The sequence below is a fragment of the Elephas maximus genome, chromosome 20 (assembly GCF_024166365.1).
Source record: "Elephas maximus indicus isolate mEleMax1 chromosome 20, mEleMax1 primary haplotype, whole genome shotgun sequence".
NCBI classification, from domain to species: domain Eukaryota; kingdom Metazoa; phylum Chordata; class Mammalia; order Proboscidea; family Elephantidae; genus Elephas; species Elephas maximus.
This window is the reverse complement of record NC_064838.1, coordinates 76,806,603-76,829,006: the sequence shown is the minus strand read 5'-3', so window position 1 is coordinate 76,829,006 and position 22,404 is coordinate 76,806,603. Positions and strand designations below refer to the sequence as shown.

General features: G+C 35.7%; 2 protein-coding genes and 1 pseudogene across 2 annotated transcripts; all 3 read right to left on the bottom strand.

Moving 5' to 3' along the window:
• Positions 1 to 6,032: 6,032 nt before the first annotated feature.
• On the bottom strand, positions 6,033 to 6,605 carry LOC126063711 (olfactory receptor 5D13-like; annotated as a pseudogene).
• A 2,916-nt stretch (positions 6,606 to 9,521) lies between these two features.
• On the bottom strand, positions 9,522 to 14,287 carry LOC126064074 (olfactory receptor 5D13-like). The gene is made up of 2 exons (XM_049862707.1): positions 14,259 to 14,287; positions 9,522 to 10,464 (listed from the first exon to the last, which is right to left on the bottom strand). Exons 1-2 carry the CDS (start codon positions 14,285 to 14,287, stop codon positions 9,522 to 9,524), a joined length of 972 nt encoding a protein of 323 aa, XP_049718664.1.
• Positions 14,288 to 21,126: 6,839 nt separating this feature from the next.
• LOC126064075 (olfactory receptor 5D18-like) lies at positions 21,127 to 22,077 on the bottom strand. The gene has a single exon (XM_049862708.1). It carries the CDS (start codon positions 22,075 to 22,077, stop codon positions 21,127 to 21,129), a length of 951 nt encoding a protein of 316 aa, XP_049718665.1.
• Between the last annotated feature and the right edge of the window lie 327 nt (positions 22,078 to 22,404).

The following is a 22,404-nucleotide window of genomic DNA, read 5'->3' as shown; positions in this document are numbered from 1 at the left end:
CCAAGTGCTTAGCCATTGCACCACCAGAGCCCCTTAGTGCCACTTTCATTATTGCTGTGTTAGCTTCCATCAAGTCAGTCTCGACTCATAGTGAACGTATAGGACAGGAGCAGCTGGTGTATTCAAACTACCAATCTTTTGGTTTGCAGGCAAGCTCTTAACCACTATGCCAAGAGGGCAGTATAGAGGTTCAAATTTCCAACTTTACTTTTAGTAGCTGAGAGAAGTTTGTGCTACCAAGGGACTTCTGTGATGTGTAAAACATCTAGGTATATGTTGATCTCTTAGGGGTTCTCAGTTATGTTCCTATTTTCATTCATTTATCCTTGTAGAAATGTCACACTTTCTTACTACAGTTTTGAAATGAGTTCTGATATACTGTCAAAGTGCTTAAAAATATTTTCAAGACCAAAGATAGGAACAACTACCTATGTTTGAAAGTCTGTTTCCAATAACAATATGGATATCACTTAGAAACCACATATACCTACTTTTGTTTGTTTGTTTTAGGTGCCATCAAATTGGTTCTGACACATAGTAAACCTACGTACAACAGAAAGAAATGCTGCCCACTCCTGCACTGTCCTCGGAATTATTGTGATGCACAAGCACATTGTTGTAGCCAATTTGTCAATCCATTTTGTTGAGGGTATTCTCTTTTTTGCTGACTCTCTGCCTTACCAAGCATGATGTTCTCCTCCAGGGATTGGTCCTTCCATATAGCATGCCCAAAGTATGTGAGACATAGTCTCACCATCCTGGATTCTAAGGAGCATTCTGGCAATATTTATTCCTAGACAGATTTGTTCATTCTTTTGGCAGTTTGTTGAAACATCTCAATTGGTATTCCGTCAATTCCTGAAGTCTTATTTTTTGCCAGTGCTGCCAGTGCAGCTTGGATCTCTTCATTCATTACCATCAGTTCCTAATCATATACTTCCTCCCGAAATGGCTGAGTATCAATCAATTCTTTTTTAGTGTTGTGACTCTGTATATTCCTTCCATATTCTTTTGATGCTTCCTGTGTTGTTTAATATTTCCCTGGTAGAATCCTTCAATATTGTACCTTGAGGGTTGAATTTTTCTTTCAGTTCTTTCAGCTTCATAAATGCTGAGCACATTCTTCCTTTTCAGTTTTCTAACTCCAGGTCTTCATACATGTCATTATAAAACTTTACTTTGTATTTTCGAGCTGGCTTTTGAAATCTTCTGTACAGCTGTTTTACTTCATCATTTCTTCCATTTGCTTTAGCTACTCAATGTTCAGATGGATGTCAGAGGAGACTCTGAAACTTGCTCTTGAGCGTCGAGCAGCTAAAGCAAAAGGAAGAATTGATGAAGTAAAAGAAATGAACAGAAAATGTCAAAGGACATCTCAAGAAGACAAAGTAAAGTATTATAATGACATGTGCAAAGAGATGGAGATGGAAAACCAAAAGGGAAGAACACGCTAGGCATTTCTCAAGCTGAAAGAACTGAAGAAAAAATTCAAGCCTCGAGTTGCAATAGTGAAGGATTCCATGGGGAAAATATTAAATGGCGCAGGAAGCATCAAAAGAAGATGGAAGGAATACACAGAGTCATTACGCCAGAAAGGATTAGTTAATATTCAACCATTTCAAGAGGTGGCATACGATCAGGAACTGATGGTACTGAAGGAAGAAGTCCAAGCTGCTCTGAAGGCATTGGCAAAAAATAAGGCTCCAGGAATTGACAGAATATCAATTGAGATGTTTCAACAAACAGATGCAGCACTGGAGGTGCTCACTCATCTATGCCAAGAAATATGGAAGACAGCTTCCTGGCCAACTGACTGGAAGAGATCCAGATTTATGCCTATTTCCAAGAATGATCCAGCTGAATGTGGAAATTATAGAACAATATCATTAATATCACACACAAGCAAAATATTGCTGAAGATCATTCAAAAACGGCTCCAGCAGTATATAGAAAGGGAACTGCCAGAAATTCAGGCCGGCTTCAGAAGAGGACCTGGAACCAGGGATATCATTGCTGATGTCAGAAGGACCCTGGTTGAAAGCAGAGAATACCAGAAGGATGTTTACCTGGGTTTTATTGACTACACAAAGGCATTCGACTGTGTGGATCATAACAAACTATGGACAACACTGGGAAGAATGGGAATTCCAGAACACTTAATTGTGCTCATGAGGAACCTTTACAAGATCAAGAGGCAGTTGTTCGGACAGAACAAGGGGATACAGATTGGTTTAAATTCAGGAAAGGTGTGCATCAGGGTTGTGTTCTTTCACCTTACCTATTTAATCTGTATGCTGAACAAATAACCCGAGAAGCTGGACCATATGAAGAAGAACGGGGCATCAAGATTGGAGGAAGACTCATTAACAACCTGCGTTATGCAGATGACACAACCTTGCTTGCCGAAAGTGAAGAGGACTTGAAGCACTTACCAATGAAGATGAAAGGCCACAGCCTTCAGTATGGATTACACCCCAACATAAAGAAAACAAAAATTCTCACAAGTGGACCAATGAACAACATCATGATAAATGGAGAAAAGATTGAAGTTGCCAAGGATTTCATTTTACTTCGATCCATAATCAACGGACATGGAAGCAGCAGTCAAGAAATCAAAAGATGCATTGCTTTGGGTAGATCTGCTGCAAAGGACCTCTTCAAAGTGTTGAAGAGCAAAGATGTCACCCTGAAGACTAAGGTGCGCCTCACCCAAGCCATGGTATTTTCAATCACATCATATGCATGTGAAAGCTGGACAACGAATAAGGAATACTGAAGAAGAGTTGACGCCTTTGAATTGTGATGTTGCTGAAGAATATTGAATATACCATGGACTGAGAAAAGAATGAACAAATCTGTCTTGGAAGAAGTGCAGCCAGAATGCTCCTTAGAGGCAAGAATGGCGAGACTGCATCTTACATACTTTGGACATGTTGTCAGGAGGGATCAGTCCCTGGAGAAGGACATCATGCTTGGGTCAGAGGAAAAGAGGAAGACCCTCAAGGAAGTGGATTGACACAGTGGCTGCAACAATGAGCTCAAGCATAACAACAATTGTAAGGATGGCGCAGGACCAGGCAGTGTTTCATTCTGTTGTGCATAGGGTCGCTATGAGTCGGAACCGACTCGACGGCACCTAACAACAACAACAACAACTCAATGTTCATGAGAAAATTTTGGAGTCTCTTCTGACATCAATTTTGGTCTTTTCTTTGTTTCCTATCTTTTTAATGACCTTTTGCTTTCTTCATTTATAAAACATCCTGATGTCATTCCTCAACTCCTCTGGTCTTTGGTCATTAGTGTTTAACACATCAAAGCTATTCTTGTGGTGGTCTCTAAATTTAGATAGGATATACTCAAGATTGCATTTTGGCTCTTGTGAACTTGTTTTAATTTTCTTCAGTTTCGACTTGAGCTTGCCTGTGAGTAATTGATGATCTGTTCTACAGTCAACCTTGTTCTGACTGCTGATATTGAGCTTTTCCATCTTCTCTTTCCACAAATGTAGTTGATTTGATTCCTGTGTATTCAGTCTAGCGAGAACCACATATATAGTCACCACTTAAATTGGTAACAAAAGTATTTGCAATGAAGAAGTTGTTGGTCTTGCAAAATTCAATCGTACAATCTCCAGCATTGTTCCTCTCACCAAAGTCAAATTTTCCAACTACCAATCATTCATCTTTGTTTCCAACTTTCCCATTCCAATCAGCAGTAATTATCAAGTGCATCCTAATTGCATGTTTGATCAATTTCAGACTGCAGAAGTTGGTAAATATCTTCAATTTCTTCATCTTTTGCCTTAGTGGTTGGTATGTAAATTTGAATAATAGTCCTATTAACTGGTCTTCCTTGTAGGCATGTGTATATTATCCTATCACTGACACTGTTGTACTTCAGGATAGATCTTGGAATGTTCTTTTTGACTACGAATTCAATGCCATTCATCTTCAAGTTTTCATTCCTGGCATAGTAGATCATATAACTGTCTGATTTTAAATGGCCAGCACCAGTCCATTTCAGCTCACTACTGCCAAGAATATTGATGTTTAACATTCCATTTCATTTTTGATGATTTCCAATTTTCCTAGATTCGTACTTTGTACATTCCATGTTCTGATTATTAATGGATGTTTGCAGCTGTTTCTTCTCATTTTGAGTAGTGCCGCATCAGCAAATTAAGGTCCCTAAAGCTTTACTCCATCCACATTATTAAGGTCAACTCTACTTTGAGGAGGCACCTCCTCCCCAGTTGTAGTTCTGTCATATTTACCTACAAAATCAAAGAAGGATATTTTCCATAAGGTAATATTTATTTTATGAATTCTTATTTATTTTATGAATTCTAGCCAAACACTGTCTCATACGTGGCCAGTGGATGAGCCCCTCAGGTTGGAATGCACTCAAAATTAAACTGGGAGGAGTCGCATCCTCAAAGTATAGTCAACCTTTATAAGAACAGAGCAGAGTTTTGTTCTGTTGTGCATAGGGTCTCTATCAGTCAGAACTGACTAGATGGGATCTAACAATACAACAATAATAATAAAAATATTAAATTGGTAGAACAGAGAAAATTTTTTTATAATGATTGCAAAATATATGGAACAACCTCTGACACACAATATTCATCTTCATTATTTTTTTAGAATTATGGGTAAAATATGTGATATTCACAACCATATATGAATTTTGAAAATCAGACACAATCTTGACAGCCATGGACATTGGGCTCATCTTAGGAATACAACATAGAAAACATCGACTCTATGGACTTGGACAGTAAGTTTCAACTGAGTTTCATTGGGGATACTTTTAGATTCAGACCCATAAATATGTTTTCTCACCACTTTATAGCTGTCCTTGTTTATTATCACAGGCTTGTGCCTGTAGAAAAGATATAGTCCAAAGATCAATTCCTCAGCAGTTCCTCTACTATGGTAATACATAAGGCCTTACCATTACTCAGCTAGATTATGGTCACATGTTCACGCCAAATGCCTCACCTCTAAAGTATTGTATGTGACATTGCCACAGTAATTTTCCATGATCTCTTTATATTAACAGTCAATGTAACATAACAGTCTTTATGTTTTCATTAGAAATGCATGAATTCTACATTTTTCTGCAGAACTTTCCAACTATCCCAGGTCTATGCATTCAGCATCATTATGCCTAATTTGTGGTTTTCTGGTCATGGTTAATTTATCCAGCTCCCTTAAACAGAAAATGGTCATTTGATATATTTTATTTTTCCATTTGTTCTCTATCTTGTAATGCTTTATTTTTTCATTTGCTATTATAAACATTAGAGTTGTTGCTTTGTCTATTTACAAACAGTAATGTTTGAACATCACAATTATCATATGTTGTATCCTATAATTTTCAAATATATTTGTTCTTGTCAGCTAATTCTTCACGGATGTCATTTGAAAAATAGGAAGAATAGTGACAAACATTTTGAGGTCTCAGCCTAAATAAGTGTATTTAATGACAGACTTCCACATGTGTTTAGCCCCTAGGAAGATTATTAAAACTCAATATTATCTTCATCATCATTATATAAAATAAAATCAAGTTATTAAGAGGAATCAGAAAGCAACGTTCATGTGATTACCTGAATCTAAGGAGTTGGTTTTGAGGATCAGAGTATGGATTCATTAAAATTTTTTCTGATCTGTTTTCAGCTCTTTTGTATACATCTGACCTTTTCTTAAGCATGACTCCAACCATAGTATGAGCAGTGAATCTGTAATACAGACCTCTTCCACTGAACATTGTAGTGTCCAATGGGAAATGACAAAATATACTTCCTTTGACATTACTTGAAAACAAGTGAATCAGAATGTACCATTTTAGTATTAACACAGAGAAGCTCTAAGTTATGCTGGGAATTATAAACCAAGGGACATGTAATATTAAATTGATTTAGAGCATAATTATATATTTATTTAACAAAATTGAAGAAGCACATATATGTGTATTTATGTCTTAACGATGTATGTATAGTTATATATACACAAAAATTATATTCAGTGAGAAAGGAGTTTGGTGATGATTAACTGCCTGACTGTATTCTTCACACCTTTGTTCCTAAGACTGTAGATTAAAGGGTTCAGCATGGGGATCATGACTGTGAAAAACACAGTGGCCACTTTGACCAGGAGCCAGGAGCTTCAGGAGTTGGGCACATAGTAGAGCAGAAGGATGGTCCCATGGATGATGATGATGGCAGTCAGGTGAGAGGCACAGGTGAAGAAGGCTTTATGGAGTCCACAAGAAGACATCTTGATGGCAGTGACAACAATGAAAATGTAGGAAGTGAGGATAATCAGGAGGCTACTAGTCTCATTGCACGTACAAACGATTAAACACACCATCTGACTGAAGTAAGGGTCAGAGAAGAAGACAGATAGGATGGCATAACACTCACAGCAAAAGTGATTTAGGATATTTGAGCCACAGAAGGATAGTTCTACAAAAGAATATGTGAGTGACAGGGAACATATCCCACCCCATGTGTAGGACCCAGCTACCAGGAGGGCACAGAGCTAACGAGACATGCTTTCTATTTAGAGCAAGGGGTTACAAACCGCCACGGTCATGTCTATTTCAATAATCCCATTATAATTATAATTTTATAGTTAATTTTTCATTCTTTATACATTGTATTTATATTTGTGTACATGTATTTATTTATGTAGAAAAACACTTAACATTACATGATAAATAATTTTATACTCAGCAGTATTATGTTCTGAATATGCTTTCATCTGGGTTCTAGGGCAGTGGAGATCTGTTAGATATCTTGATTGTGGCTGTAAATCTAGCTGTATTTTTCCGTACAGTCAGAAAGTGTACAGTTATGGTACTTTAAATCCATCTGTGCAATTTCTCATTTACCACAGTAATGGAAAAAAAAAAAAACAGGGGAAGAAAGAAAGAGGTTTAAAGGTTGATCAAATAAACTCCTACCATGTTGGTTCCTTGACCAGAAAATCTTAGGATATGGGCATAGGCAACAGCATTTGAAAACATATATCAAAATTAAAGAGATTGGAGATTCTACCCAGCCACCCAGTGCCCTCGAGTTGGAGATTCTAGTTCAGCTAATTTTGGTGGATTTAGCCAAATTAGTGGTCTAAATATAAATTGCTAATTCAGCTTCATGTTTACAAGTGTTGTTGGCTGCCGCCCAGTAGGCCCCAATTCATAGTAACCTATGTACAATTGAACAAAATTCTTCCTGGTTCAGAACCATCCCCATGATCAACTGTAGAGCAGACAATGTTCTGTTGTGACCCACAGGGTTTTCATTAGCTGAATATGAGAAATATATTTCCAAGCCTGGAAGCTCAACTGAAACTTGGTCAGTGTAAGAGTAATATATAAGCCAGAGCTGAAAAACAGATGGTGAGTGTGCATTTGTAAGTTATTTTTAATAAACAATGACTAGCAAAAAATTTCCCACTGGTTTTAAGTACGCAAGTTATGTTATTTTCTGTGTGTGACCCACATTAGCTCAGTTACCTAGAGTATCTGTTGAAGTCAAGCCTGGAATTAAATCACTGAAAACAGACATTTAAAATCTAAACAAAGGGCTACTTTAAAACAGGCCACTGAGAGGCAAAACCTTTTTTGCTCCCATTTGTCAGGTTTCTTAGTTTGGTTCATAAGCCAAAATTTAAAGGGTAAATATATCTCAGGTTTGTATCAGTCTAATAGCTTTGTATAACAAGTTCTTTTTTTTTTTTTTAATTATTCCTTAAAGACATTACTATGTTGCAATTTTAAATTCTAGTCTTCCAAATTTTGTCTGGGATTCTGTACAGGTTTTGGTCAACGAAAGGGGCTAACTTGTTTTCATCCTCCAATTTGTGGTTTCTTTATAATTTTAAATTGTTGATTTCATAAGCTCTAAAAATGGATTTAGATCAGAATCCCAGACTGAGGGTTCTCCAACAGAAGGGTATAGAGTTTCAGTAGATAGACATATACATACATAAGCAAAGGTATAAAGGAAATGGGGATAGTCATTAAGGGTGACACGCCATCATCTTGGGTTAAAGTTCCGAAGTATTTCAACAAGTATTACAAGTTCAAAGGTTAAAACTGTATTTAAAAAGTAGATGCCAAACACTCTGAATCAAATAATCCATAAGAATTCCTCACCTTTTAACTTGGAATTTAACCCTTTTTCATTGAGTTGAATGCAACTCATGGTGATCACTTTTGTTACAGAGTAGAACTGCTCCATTGGGTTTTCATGGCTGTAATCTTTATAGGAGCAAATTACCAGGCCTTTCTTCCTTAGGGCTCTTGGAGTTCAATCTGCCAACCTTTAGGTTAGTAGTCAAGTGCAAACAGTTTGCAGCACCCAAGGCCCCTACTTTGGATTTAGTCATACGATTTTCTTTCAATGATAGAAGGTTCACTGTTGAGACTCAAGCAGGGACTTGAAATATGCTTTTGTTGGTGAGCATACTTTATTGTGGCACTGTTTTCAACATAGACCATTAGCCTACTGGACCAAGGAAGTAACATATATACAGGTTTATAAAGTGAAGGTTAGCTAATCGAGAAGCCCACTTTTGACACATAAGTGGCCTAGCTGGTATCAGCAAACTACTTCAATTAAGCCACTGATATAGAATAAATTGTGCACATTGTTGCTTACCACTGAGAGTTTATGATCGTTTGTTTTACATTAAAAAAGGACTGATGCCCAAGTACATCTGTGGATTTCATCAATGCTAATATCCTCAATGTTATACTTTTCTATTTTGGGGTAAACGAGATAAAAGATGTATGATATATCTTTATATTATTTCCTACAACTCAAAAATAACATAAATGTAGTAATTTTTCAAGTAAAGTATAATAAGTAAATAAATCACAGCCCTGTTAACATAAATGACAAAAATGGAGTCATGACCAAATATTTCTAAATTGTGTATTGTTTTCTGGTGACCTAGTACATTGAGGAAAATACAATTTATATTACCAAATATAATTTAAATGCACCAGACTGTGATTACTGTAGGGAAAAGAGACTTCTTTCTTTTTGTTACCCTAGGAATCTTCCAACGCAAAGATAGTCCATGTGGAATTAAATTAACATTTTTAATAAACATTTAGAGACCTATGCCAAACAGCTCTTACTGTACTAGCTTATAACATGGACAAAATGTCCTCATTGTTAGCTGTAATTTTCAGATCACCTAAAAAAATTCCATACATCTTGTAACTTAAAACGAGTTGAAGATTGGCTTGGGCAAGTTCATGGTCATGCATAATAACAAAGAAACTTTTCATGGCAGTTTCTGAATAAAAGACTTAGTTTAATTGGTCTGAATTTTACTTTCTAATAGTATTTGTAGTATTAATGTTATTTTACAAAACAGTAAAGTGAACAGATATTGAAATGCGAGCTGAAAGGTTGTCATAGATTCAGGTTCCGGTTTGCTATCGATTAATTCTCACCAGTATTCTCATTAAGAACAGCCTAAATATTTAGAGATTTAGATTTTAAAACAGAAGAATTTGGTATTGATTAACTTCCTGACTGCCTCCTTCACATCTTTATTCCTAAGGCTGTAAATCAGGGGGTTCAGCATGGGGATGACCACTGTGTAAAACACAGAGACCACCTTGACCATGAGCCATGAAGCTTTGGAATTAAGTACACAGTAGAGAAAAAGGATGGTTCCATGGAAAATGGTAATAGCGGTTAGGTGGGAGGCACAGGTGGAGAAGGCTTTGGGGTGTCTTCCAGCTGAAGGCACCTTCATTACAGTGAGGACTATAAAAGCATAGGAAGTAAGAGTGATCACTAGGCTGCTTATTTCAATGAATGTGGCCGACACTAAAATGATCTTCTGACTAATGTATGGGTCAGAACAGGACACAGCAACAATGGCAGCAAGCTCACAGAAAAAGTTGTTTATGAAATTGGTCCCACAGAAAGACAATGTCAACAGAAAGTAGGTGACTGTCAAGGAACATACTATACTCCAAGAGTAGGAGACAGCCACCAAAAAATAGCAAAGCTTCGGGGACATTGCAACCATACAGAGCAAGGGGTTATAAACTGCCACAAATCGATCATAAGCCATCACTGCCAACATGAATGTTTCTGACACCACAAATATACAAGCCATGAAGAATTGCATGATGCACCCTGTGAAGGAGATGATTCTGTCTTCCACAACCAGGTTTTCTAACAGTTTGGGTGTAACTACTGAAGAGTAACAGAAATCAACAAACGACAAGTGGCTGAGGAAAAAGTACATGGGGGTGTAGAGTTTGGGGTTGATCCTGATGATTAAAATCATGCCCAGATTCCTAACAACAGTGACCATGTAGATGGCCAGGAAAACCATGAGGAGGGGCACCTGGAGGTCTGGGTATTCTGAGAAGCCCAAGAGGATGAATGTGGCTCCAGCACTCTGATTTTCTTGTTTCCTGAAGAGAAAATAAGAAATCTGACTATTCTGAGAAACAAAACTTGAATTAGGCAGTAGAAAATGGAAAAAATATGTTAGGCTTATTAAGTGTTTATAAAGATTTTGTGAAAAATACATGTTTTCCCTGTTACTTTATTTGAATAATTAGAATTTACTAATATCACATTTACACAGTGAATATTAATTTTGTGCAAGTGGAATATTAAAGAACAAAATTGGAAGAATAATAACCAAAAGAGAACAGACCCTGATATATTTCAAAGAATCAAAATTAGTATACTTAGAGGAAACTGACTTTATGGGAAAGGCCACTTTGTCTCTTAGCATGAATGTGAATTTCCTGAAAATACTTGTTTTATAGCAAATACATATAAAGAATTTCTGTAGTCTCTTCCAGTCTCCCCTCTTCATCCATGAGCAATTAACAAGAAATTTTGAATTTTTTTAACATTAACAACACAGGATAATGGACAAGATAAAATTTTCTTGGTTGGGCTCTTTTCCTTTTCAGAATATTCATTAACCTACTAACCCAACACTCTCAACATATTCTATAGTTCTGCAGTAGAAGCCTACTGGATTTTTTTACTTATCGCAAAATAATTTTACTTTTTAATATTATTCTTCAATTCATACCATATCATTCTTCATCAGGTGCTCACCACAAAATATGGACTATGTAATCTTTGATAAAAATAGCTGAAGAGATAGGTTATATAAATCTCTTCCTTGCCAATGTGGCAGATTTGGGAAAGATAGGTAAGTGATAAATAGTAAAAACTGTGAAAGTACCAGACTTTGATATTAAATGTTATCTTATAACAAAAATAAGTACTTTCATTCTGAATCAAGTTTTAAGCAATCAAAGGACAAATGTCAGGCTAGAGACCCACCTCAAACAGCATACCATGATATGCTTGATGTCGCTGGTACAGAACCTCAAACATGAAAAACTGGTATTCAGTATCAAGTACAGTTGGTTGGGTTCATTTTTATCCCTGGTTGTTCATGATGCCACTCGGTAGTTTTCTTTTTAAATGGTGTGAAATGTCAATGTATGGAGTTGGGCCATACCAAAATAGACTTAAAGAAAAATAGACTTAGAATATGAGAAATTCCTGCAGGCCACTCTAGAGCAGAAGTCACATGAACCCCTGTATTCTCAGAGAAGCCCTGTACTCCTTGGCTCCATGAAATGAACAGAAGGAAAACTTGAACTCTTTCTGAATCTGGCAGCATAACTCTCAAAACTATTTTCTCCTGAGTACTCCCAGCCTCTTCCCTACAGCACTGGAAAAATAAGAATTAATCCTTTTGTATACTTAGTATCTATAAGCTTAGTTATTTACTGATGACCAGAGATACAGAGGACATCTCTCATCCTTCTTTCATAATCTCCATATGAACCCACTCATCATGGTTTCTGACACATGTCCTATCCTTCCCCATCCATTGATATCATTCCATTATGCTCTCTGGAAATAAATGATATATAAGTTACCAAGCAAGGACTTGAAGCACTTACTGATGAAGATCAAAGACCACAACCTTCGGTATGGATTACACCCCACAATAAAGAAAACAAAAATCCTCACAACTGGGCCAATAACCAACATCATGATAAATGCAGAAAAGATTGAAGTTGCTAAGGATTTCATTTTTCTTGGATCCACAATCAACAGCCGTGGAAGCAGCAGTCAAGAAATCAAAAAAAGGCATTGCGTTGGGCAAATCTGATACAAAAGAACTCTTTAAATTGTTAAAAAGCAAAGATGTCACCTTGAAGATTAAGGTACACCTCACCCAAGCATGGTGTTTTCAATTGTCTCATATGCATGCAAAAGCTCTGATGATGAATAAGGAAGACTGAAGAAGAATTGATGCCTTTGAATTGTGGCGTTGGTGAAGAATATTGAATATACCATGGATTGCTAAAAGAATAAACAAATCTGTCTTGGAAGATATACAAACAGAATGTTTCTTAGAAGTAAGGATGGAGAGACTACATCTTACATACTTTGGACATGATATCAGGAGGGATCAGTCCCTTCAGAAGGATATCATGTTTGGCAGAGCATCAGCAAAAAAGAGAAAAAACTCTCACCAAGATGGATTGACAAAGTGGCTGTAACAATGTGCTCAAGCATAACAAAGATCGTGATGATGGATCAGGACTGGGCAGTGTTTCATTCTGTTATACCTAGGGTCATTTTGAATAGGAACCGACTAGATGCACCTAACAACAATGTAAGGAGTATCATAGATGCTTCCTTATTTATATCTTTCACAGGTTGAAGATTGGTTATTTGTAAAGTTATCACCAGGTCTAATGTTGTCCATGAAGCAGGAGTTGAACAAACCCATGCTATTTTTTATTGGTGGCTGGGATTGGTGACTACTATCATTTTTTTTGCTGCTCATTATCATCCTGGTAATGGTGTTGAAAGTGATGATTAAGATGTGGAAGCATTCACTGGCAATTCGATTATTTTCACTTAGGCATTGGTTTCTCCACTGTCTGAACATGACAGACAGAAATATTCCTGGGTTTTCTTTAATCACTAAGATGTAACAACGATTATAAGTATGGCACAGGAAAGGGCCGTGTTTCATTCTGTTGTGCATAGGGTCGCTATGAGTCGGAACTGACTCGATGACATCTAACAACAATAACAAGTCTAAGATGTGGAACCCCTGATAGTGTAGTAGTTAAGAGCAACAGCTGCTAACCAAAAGGCTGGGAGTTCGAATCCACCAGCCACTCCTTGGAAACTACGGGGCAGTTCCACTCTGTCCTCTAGGGTCGGTTTGAGTCGGAATCAACTCGATGGCAACTGGTTTTGATTTTTTTTTTAAGTCTAGGATATATAATTACATTTTCTCCATTATGAATTACCATCACTTTATATCTCTCTAGTATTATCAGGTTTGGGCATGTAGGAAAAACATCTCTCAAAGACTAATTCCTCAACCATTCCTTTGCTACCCTTCTATATAAGGCTACTGCCATTCTGTGTAAACCACTAATCAGCTAGATTATGGCCACATATTTTCATACAAACTTCTCAATTTTATTTTAAGGATTTTTCTCAATAATTCTGTGCCATGTGCCAAAATAATTTTCCATGATCACCATAGCCTAACAGTCAATGTCTTTTAAGATCTAAGTGAATGCATGTTGTCAGGGTGCCTTTTCCAAAACTCTCCAAGGTCCGTGTATTCAGCCTTAACTTCATTACCACTGTCACCTGCTTCTCTTATCATCGTGAATTTATCCAACTCTGTTAAGCAGCACATGCTCATTTGCGTGAAGTATATTTTTCCATTTTATCCTCTCTCTCATAATGGTTTATTTGATATTACATATTTTTTCTTATCCTCTGTATACATGCAGACTTTAAGATTTATAGCTTACAATTACCATATGCTTTATCCTATATTTTATAAATATGTTGGTTGCTGTCACCTTCTTTCTCAGGCATTATAGAAATTTTGAGGAAAATGCTCACATTTGATTATCTATTAACCAAACACCTATTACAGTGGTGCGTACCTGATGAGAAAGCCAAGAAAATCATTGAAGGGAAGCATGTATAATGGCATAATACCTGGAGGCCTCTCCAAGTCAACTGACTAGATTTTAATGGGCACATGTGTTTGCCCATTCAATGGACACATGTGTTTGTTTTCTGCAAAGATTGTCACAACTCAATATTTTATACAATTTCTATTTTATAATTAAATTATATTTTATTTGTAAAGTGAAATAAAACAAGTATTGAATAAACTCACCTAAGCACAGAAGCACTTGAATGATTCATTGACCAGAGATTCCTTTGCTAAGTTTGATGAACCCAAGAATTCTCCTGACTTATTCTATTAGAGTAGATATCAACCTAAAATAGTAGCAGGAGTCCATAATATATGAACATATTCTTTAATATTTCATATAAACAATATTTATTATTTCATATAAAAAACTTTTCTTCAACCTTTATGAACATCCAGTGTAAGCAGACAGAGGCAGGCCAAACAGCTAATTTCTGGCACCAAATTGTGTTAAATATATGTCATCGTGACCAACGAAATGTGGCCAAAGAGAATATCATGAAAGCATTGACTTGGAGTCCACAATTTGAACAATTAGATGAAACACTGTCCAACGTGATGTCTTGTTGTGGATTATTTTTTTTTAAAGCTCTAGGGACATCATCAGCTTTACCCCATTCATCTTATAAAAAAAAAAAAAATGAACCAGACTGAATACATCTTGATTTTATACACATATAAATTACAGAAACGTGCAAGGTAAAAATTCTGCTATAAAACAACAATAAAGTTACTTGTTTATTTGCTTTATTGGTAGTTTTTTTTACATTTTAATTCTGTAACTTATTGTATTACAAGAATATGGATAAATATAACTGACTTTAAACTTATAAATTATAGTATTTTTACAGATAACTTTAGATTTTATGCAAGCTATCATGTCTGTGAATAGAAATAGTTTTAATGTTTTCCTTCATATCATCATGGCTATATTTTTCTTGTTTAATTGCAGTTGCCAATACATGTGCGGAGTAGAAATTACGGGAGTGGGCCTCTTTGCCTTACTCTCAATTTTAAGGGAAAAGCATTCAATATTTCACTTTACAGCACTATGTCAGGTATAAGCATTTTTGTAGAAACTCTGTTTCAGCTTTAAGAAGACTCTATTTACTAGTTTTAGCACAAGAGTAGTACATCAAAAAGGAAAAACATACAATTTTTTCAACAGGTGCAGGAAAAAAAACATATCACAAAATGTAACCTCCATTTTTATGAAAAGAACCTGCAAACTAGGAAAAAAAGGAAGCCTCCTTAATCTGAGGGATCTGTTAAAAATCATATTTATTATAGATGACTGCATGTTTTCTTCCTAAGATCAGGAAAATGTGCCAACTTTCACCAGTTCCACTTAGCATTGTTTCTGGGGTTTTAAAAGATGCAAAACTACAAGTAAATAAAGTCCTCCATGCAAAGTGATCATTTATGAGTAAAATCCAAAGTAGTCTATATACAAAAAATTTAGAGCTCAAAATTAACTTGATAATGAACCTAAATAAACAAAATTCAGTTTTATTTTTATATATTAGTAAAAATGAATAAGAACTTATATTAAAATATAGTTTTAATAAAACCTCATAAATATTCAGCATTTACAGACAAATCTGACAAAAATGTGCAGGATCTGTGCAGACGAAACAACAAAACATCAAAGAAGGTCAAAATCAATGAAGAAATACATTACATCCATGATGTGGAAAACTGAATACTGTTAAGATGTCAGTTCTTCCCTGATTAATATATAAATATAAATTTTATGAAATCAAAACAATAATCCCAACAGGCTTTTTGTATCCATTGTCAGTCTAACTCTAAAATTCCTGGGCTATAACCTAGAAAATATATATTCCAAAAGTGTATAGCAAAATGATGTTTGACAACTGTACAAATGCAATTCAATGGAGTAAGAATGGTAATTTTAAAATATGGTGCTGAAACAACTGAGTATCCAGATGCAAAAAAAAAAAAAAAAAAACTTCAATCAATAACTTATGCCATAAAAAAAATGGACCATACAGAAAGATGTATAGCTGAAAATTATAAAATGTCTAGAATAAAATCTCTGTCATCCTGACAAACGGGAAGAATTTTTATATCCCTGTATGAAAAATGCAATTCATAAATTTTCTAAAAAGTTAATAAATTGGAGTTCATCCACATTGGGAATTTCTGTTTAGTGTAAGACACTGTAAGAAAATAAAAGACAAGCCACAGAATAGTAGAAAAGATTTGCAAATAACACATTTTACAGACATATATATGTACACATATATATAGTATCTAAAACACAAAAATAACTCCTAAAAATCCAATAATAATAAAATAAATGCAATTGAAATTGAGAAAGGATATAAATAGACACTTCACCAAAAATAAATAAATAAATAAATAAACAGGCTTCAAAAGATCACATAAAATGATATTCAAGTTAGTTGTTAATTTGTTGTTGTTATTAAGCCAGCTCCAACTCAGGGCAACTTTAGGAATACTAGAACAAAACACTGCCCAGTCCTTCACCATCTTCATGATTCTTGGTATGTTTGAGTCCATTGTGGCAAAAATTGTGTCGATAAAACTCACAGAGGGCTTCCTTAGTTTCCACTGACCCTCTACTTTACCGAACATGATGTCCTTTTCTAACAATTGCTCTTTCCTGATGACATGTCTAAGTAAGAAAGTTGGTCTCACCATCTTCCCTTCCATGGAGCACTCTAGTTGCATTTCTTCTAAGATATTCCATTCTTTTGGCCTTGTTTCCCAACACCACAGTTCAGATGCATCCCTTCTTCTGTCTTCCTTTTCCATTATTCAACTTTCACGTGCATATAAAACAATTGAAAAAAATGACTTGTGTCAGAGGCAACTTAGACATTAAAGTGACATCTTTGCTTTTTAAAACTTTAAAGAGGTCTTTAGTAACAGATTTACTTAATACAATAAGCCATTTTCTTTCTCAACTGCTGCCTTCACAGACATTGATTGTTGACTCAAGAGAATAAAGTTGTTGACAACTTCAGTTTTTTCTCCACTTACCATGATGCTGTTTACGGTTCAGTCATGAGGAGTTTAGTTTCCTCAGGTTCAGGTGCAATCCATTTTGAAGACTGAAGTCTTTGACCTTCTTCAGTAAGTGCTGTGAGTAATCTTCATTTTTGGCAAGTACGGTTGTGTCATCAGTATACTGCAGGTTGTGGACTCTTCCTTCAATCCTGATGATTAATTCTTCTCCATACCATCCAATGTCTCAGATTATCAGATTGTAAAGATTGAAAACGTGAGGTAAAAGGATACAGCCATGCAAACGTCTTTTTTCCATATTTGAACCATGTACTACCTCTTGTTCTATTTGAACAACCGCATCTTGATCCATGTAGTTTCCACATAAGCATAATTAAATATTCTAAAATACCCATTCCTTTGAATGTTATCCACTATTTGTTATAATCCACACTGACAAGTGCCTTTCTGCAACTGATAGGACACTGGTTAACATTTGTTTTGTATTCTCTGCTTTCAGCCAAGATCCATCTGACAACAGTAATAATGGTCCTTGTTGCCCGTCATTCTCTTCTGAATTCTGCTTGAAGTTCCAGCAGTTCCCTTTCAATGTATGGCTGCAGTTACTTTTGAATTATCTTCAGCAAAATTTTGGCAGTAATTGATATTAATAACATTATTTTTTATCAATATTAATTGATATTAATAATATTTACTGGCATGTGGTATCAGGTAATATTGTTTGATAATTTCTGCGTTTGGTTGGATCACCTTTCCTGGGAAAAGGCATAAATATGGATCTCTTCCACTTGGTTGTCCAGGTAGCTGTCTTCCAAATTTCTTGGCATAGTCGAGTAAGCACTTCCAGTGCTGCATTGCTTTGCTGAAACTTCTCATTTGGTGTTCCGTCAAGTCTTGAAGTCTTGTTTTTCACCAATGCCATCAGTGCAGCTTGGACCTCTTCCTTCAGTATCACCTGTTCCTGATCATATGCTTCCTCCTGAAATGGTTCAACATTGACCTATTTTGTGTGTGTGTGTGTGTGTGTGTGTTCTGACTCTGCATATTCCTTCCATTTTCTTTTGATGCATCCTTTAATATTTCATCAGCAAAATCCTTCAATATTGTAACTCGAGGCTTGAATTTTTATTTCAGTTCTTTCAGCTTGAGAAATGCTGAGCACATTTTTCCCTTTTACTTTTCTAACTCCAAGTCTTTGCACATGTCATTATAATAATTTACTTTCTCTTCTCCAGCTGCCCTTTGAAATATTCCGTACAGCTCTTTTACTTCCTCATTTCTTCTATTTGTTTTAGCTACTCATTGTTCAAGAGCAAGTTTCAGAGTCTCTTCTGACACCCATTTTGGTTATTTCTTTCTTTCCTATCTTTTTAATGACCTTTTGCTTTCTTCATGTATAATGTCCTTGATGTCATTCCATAACTAGTTTGGTCTTTGGTCATTAGTGTTCAATGCATCAAATCTATTCTGTGATGGTCTCTAAATTTAGGTGTGATATACTGAAGGTTGCATTTTGGCTCTCGTGGACTTGTTAGAAGTTTCTTCAATTTGATCTTGAACTTTCATATGATCAATTGATGATCTCTTCTGCAATCAGCCCCTGGCCTCATTCCAACTGATGATATTGAGGTTTTCCATTGTCTCTTTCCACAAATGTAGTCGATTTGATTCTTGTGTATTCTATCTGGTGAGGTCCACATGTATAGTCACCACTTATATTAGCAAAAAAAGGTATTTGCAATAAAGAACTTGTTGATCTTGCAAAAATTCTATCATGTGATCTCCAGCATCTTTTCTGCCACCAAGGCCATATTTTCCACCTACCGATCCTCCTTCTTTGTTTCCAACTTTCGCATTCCAATCACCAGTAATTATCAGTGCATCCTGATCACAGCATGTTCGATCAATTTCAGACTGCAGATGTTGGTAAAAATCTTCCATTTCTTCATCTTTGGTCTTAGTGGTTGGTGCATAAATTTGAATAATAGTCATATTAACTGGTCTTCCTTGTAAGCATATGAATATTCTCCTAGCATTGACAGTGTTGTACTTTAGGATAGATCTTGAAATGTTCGTTTTCACAATGAATGCAAGACCATTCCTCTTCAAGTTGTCATTCCTGGCATAGTAAATCATACGATTGTCCAATTCTATATGTCTAATACCAGTCCATTTCAGCTCATTAATACATAGGATACTGTTGTTGATGTGATCCATTTCATTTTTCATGATTTCCAATTTTCCCAGATTCATATACTTACATTCCACTTTCTGATTAATAGATGTTTACGGCTGTTTCTTCCCAATTTGAGTCATGCCACATCAGCAGACGAAGGTCCCCAAAGCTTTACTTAATCCACGTTATTAAGGTCAACTCTACTTTGAGAAGGCAATTCCTCCCCAATTTTAGTTATGTCATATTTATCTGCAAAATCAAGAAAGAATATTTTCCATAAGGTAATATTAATTTTACTATAATAACAAATTTTATTTGATAGAACAGATATAAAGTTTTTATAACGATTGCAAAATATATGGGACAAACTATGACATATAATAGATATTCATCTTCAATATTTTTTAGAATTGTGGGTAAATTATGTGATATCCAAAACATTATATGGATTTTGAAAATCAGACTCAATCTTGACAGCCATTGACATTGGGCAAGTCTTAGGAATTCAATGTAGAAAACATCTTCTCTCTGAAGTTGGACAGTAAGTTTCATCGAGTTTGAATTGAGTTCATAGGGGACACATTTAAACTCAAAAGCACAAATATATTTTCTCTCTGTTTTCCCACCATTTTATAGCTGCCCTTGGTTATTATCACAGCCTTGTGCCTATAGGAAAGATATAGTTCAAAGATCAATCCTCAGCAATTCCTCTTCTATCATAATACATATGGCCTTACCACTATTCAGCTAGATTATGGTCACATGCTCAAGCCAAACGCCTCACCTTTAAAGTATTCTATGCAACATTGCCAGAGTAATTTTCCATGATCTCTTTACATTAGCTGTCAACATAACAGTCCTTATGTTTTCATTAATGAATGCATAAATTCTACATTTTTCTGCAGACCTTTCTATACTGTCCCAGGTCTTTGTATTCAGCCTTATTAGGACTAATTCTCGGTTTTCTAATCCTGGTTAATTTATCCAGCTCTCTTAAACAGCAAATGGTCATTTGATGTAGTTTATTTTTCCACTTGTTCTCTATCTTGTAAGGCTTTATTTTTCCATCAACTATTAATAAACATTAGAATTGTTGCTTTGCCTGTATACACACAATAATGTTTAAACATCACAATTATCATACGTTGTATCCTATAATTTTTAAATATAACTGTTCTTGTTAGCTAAATCTTCACAGATGTCTTTTGAAAAAAAGGAAGAATTGTGAAGGTCTCAGCCTAACTAAGTGTATTTAACGATAGACTTCCACATGTGTTTAGCTCCTAGGGAGATTATTAAAACTCAATATTATCTTCATCATCATTATCTAAAATAAAATCAAGTTATTAAGAGGAATCAGAAAGCAATGTTTATATGATTATCTGAATCTAAGGATCTGGTTTTGAGGATCAGAGTATGGATTTATTAAAAATTTTTCTGATCTATGTTTTCAGCTCTTTTGTGTACATCTGACCTTTTCTTAAGCAAGACTCCAACCATAGTACAAGCAGTGAATCCATAATACAGACCTCTTCCACTGACCATTGTGGCATCCAATGGGGAGATAGTAAAATATAGTTTTTTTTTTGTTTGTTTGTTTGTTTTACTGTTAATTGAAAACAAGTGAATCATAATGCATTATTTCAGTATTAACCCAGAGAAACTGTAAGGCATGCTAAGAATTATAAACCATGGGACATGTAATAATAAATTGACTTAGAGCATAATTGTGTATTTATTTAATAAAATCAAACTAGCATAAACTATACATACAAAAGTTTTTGGAAATAGTTAAGACATAAATAAGTATATATAGATACACTTATTTATGCCTTAACTATATATATACACACTCAAGAATTATATTGAGTGAGAAAGGAGTTTGGTGATGATTAACTTCCTGACTGTCTCCTTCACATCTTTGTTTCTAAGACTGTAGATTGAGGGGTTCAGCATGGGGATCATGACTGTGAAAAACACAGTGTCCACTTTGACCAGGAGCCAGGAGCTTTTGGAGTTGGGCACACAGTAGAGCAGAAGGATGGTCCCATGGAAGATGGTGATGGCAGTCAGGTGGGAGGCACAGGTGGAGAAGGCTTTATGGAGTCCACCGGAAGAAGTCATCCTGATGATAGTGACAGCAATGAAAATGTAGGAAGTGAGGATAATCAGGAGGCTACTAGTCTCATTGAACGTAGAAATGATTAAACACGCCATCTGGCTAAAATAAGGGTCAGAGCAGGAGAGAGATAGGATAGCAGAATACTCACAACCAAAGTGATTTATGATGTTTGAGCCACAGAAGGATAGTTCCACAAGAGAATATGTGAGTGTCAGGGAACAGATCCCACCCCATGTGTAGGACCCAGCTACCAGGAGAGCACAGAGCTTAGGAGACATAGCTACTGTGTAGAGCAAGGGGTTACAAACAGCCACAAATCGGTCATAGGCCATCACCGCTAACATGAACATTTCTGTAATCACAAATGTGCAGCCAAAGAAAAACTGTACCATGCAGCCTCTGAAAGTGATACTTCTGGCTTCAACAACCAAGATTTCTAGCAGTTTGGGTATAAACACACTGAAATAACAAATATCCAAAAAGGATAGATGGCTGAGGAAAAAGTACATGGGTGTGTGGAGTTTGGGATTGCTCCTTATGATCACAATTATACTCAGGTTCCCCACTAGAGTGACTGTGTAGATGGTCAAGAATGCCAGAAAGAGCAGTACCCAGAAGTGTGGGTATTCTGAGAAGCCCAGAAGGATGAATGTGGTCACAGAGCTCCAGTTTTCCCCACCCAGTACCATGGCTCTTGTGGAAACAAACAAAAAAACAAAACCCAGAAATTTGATTCAGAGTGGCAAACTTGAGAAGTCAGACATAGGAACAACTCAGGAGAGGATAGATGTAGACCAGTGAAGACCAAGATTATCTTTTCTGGTCCTTTGGATTTTACTGGCCACCTATCAATTTTTATTATTGTTACTATGAGCAATTAGCTTTGTCTTTCAAAATTGAATGTCTTCATCTGGAAAATAAGAAAAATAGTATTTATTAATATAATTATTTAATATAAATGATGTAAAAATGTATATGATGCTTACAGCATTGTATATCCTATTCAAGCCTGTTGT

Excerpts from the sequence above, each read along its gene's own strand:
- LOC126064074 (XM_049862707.1), bottom strand. The coding sequence starts at position 14,287 with ATGAATCATTCAAGTGCTTCTGTGCTTAG. Across the intron at positions 10,465-14,258 it reads TCAAGTGCTTCTGTGCTTAG|GAAACAAGAAAATCAGAGTG; the intron begins GTGAGTTTATTC and ends TTTTCTCTTCAG.
- LOC126064075 (XM_049862708.1), bottom strand. The coding sequence starts at position 22,077 with ATGGTACTGGGTGGGGAAAACTGGAGCTCTGTGACCACATTCATCCTT.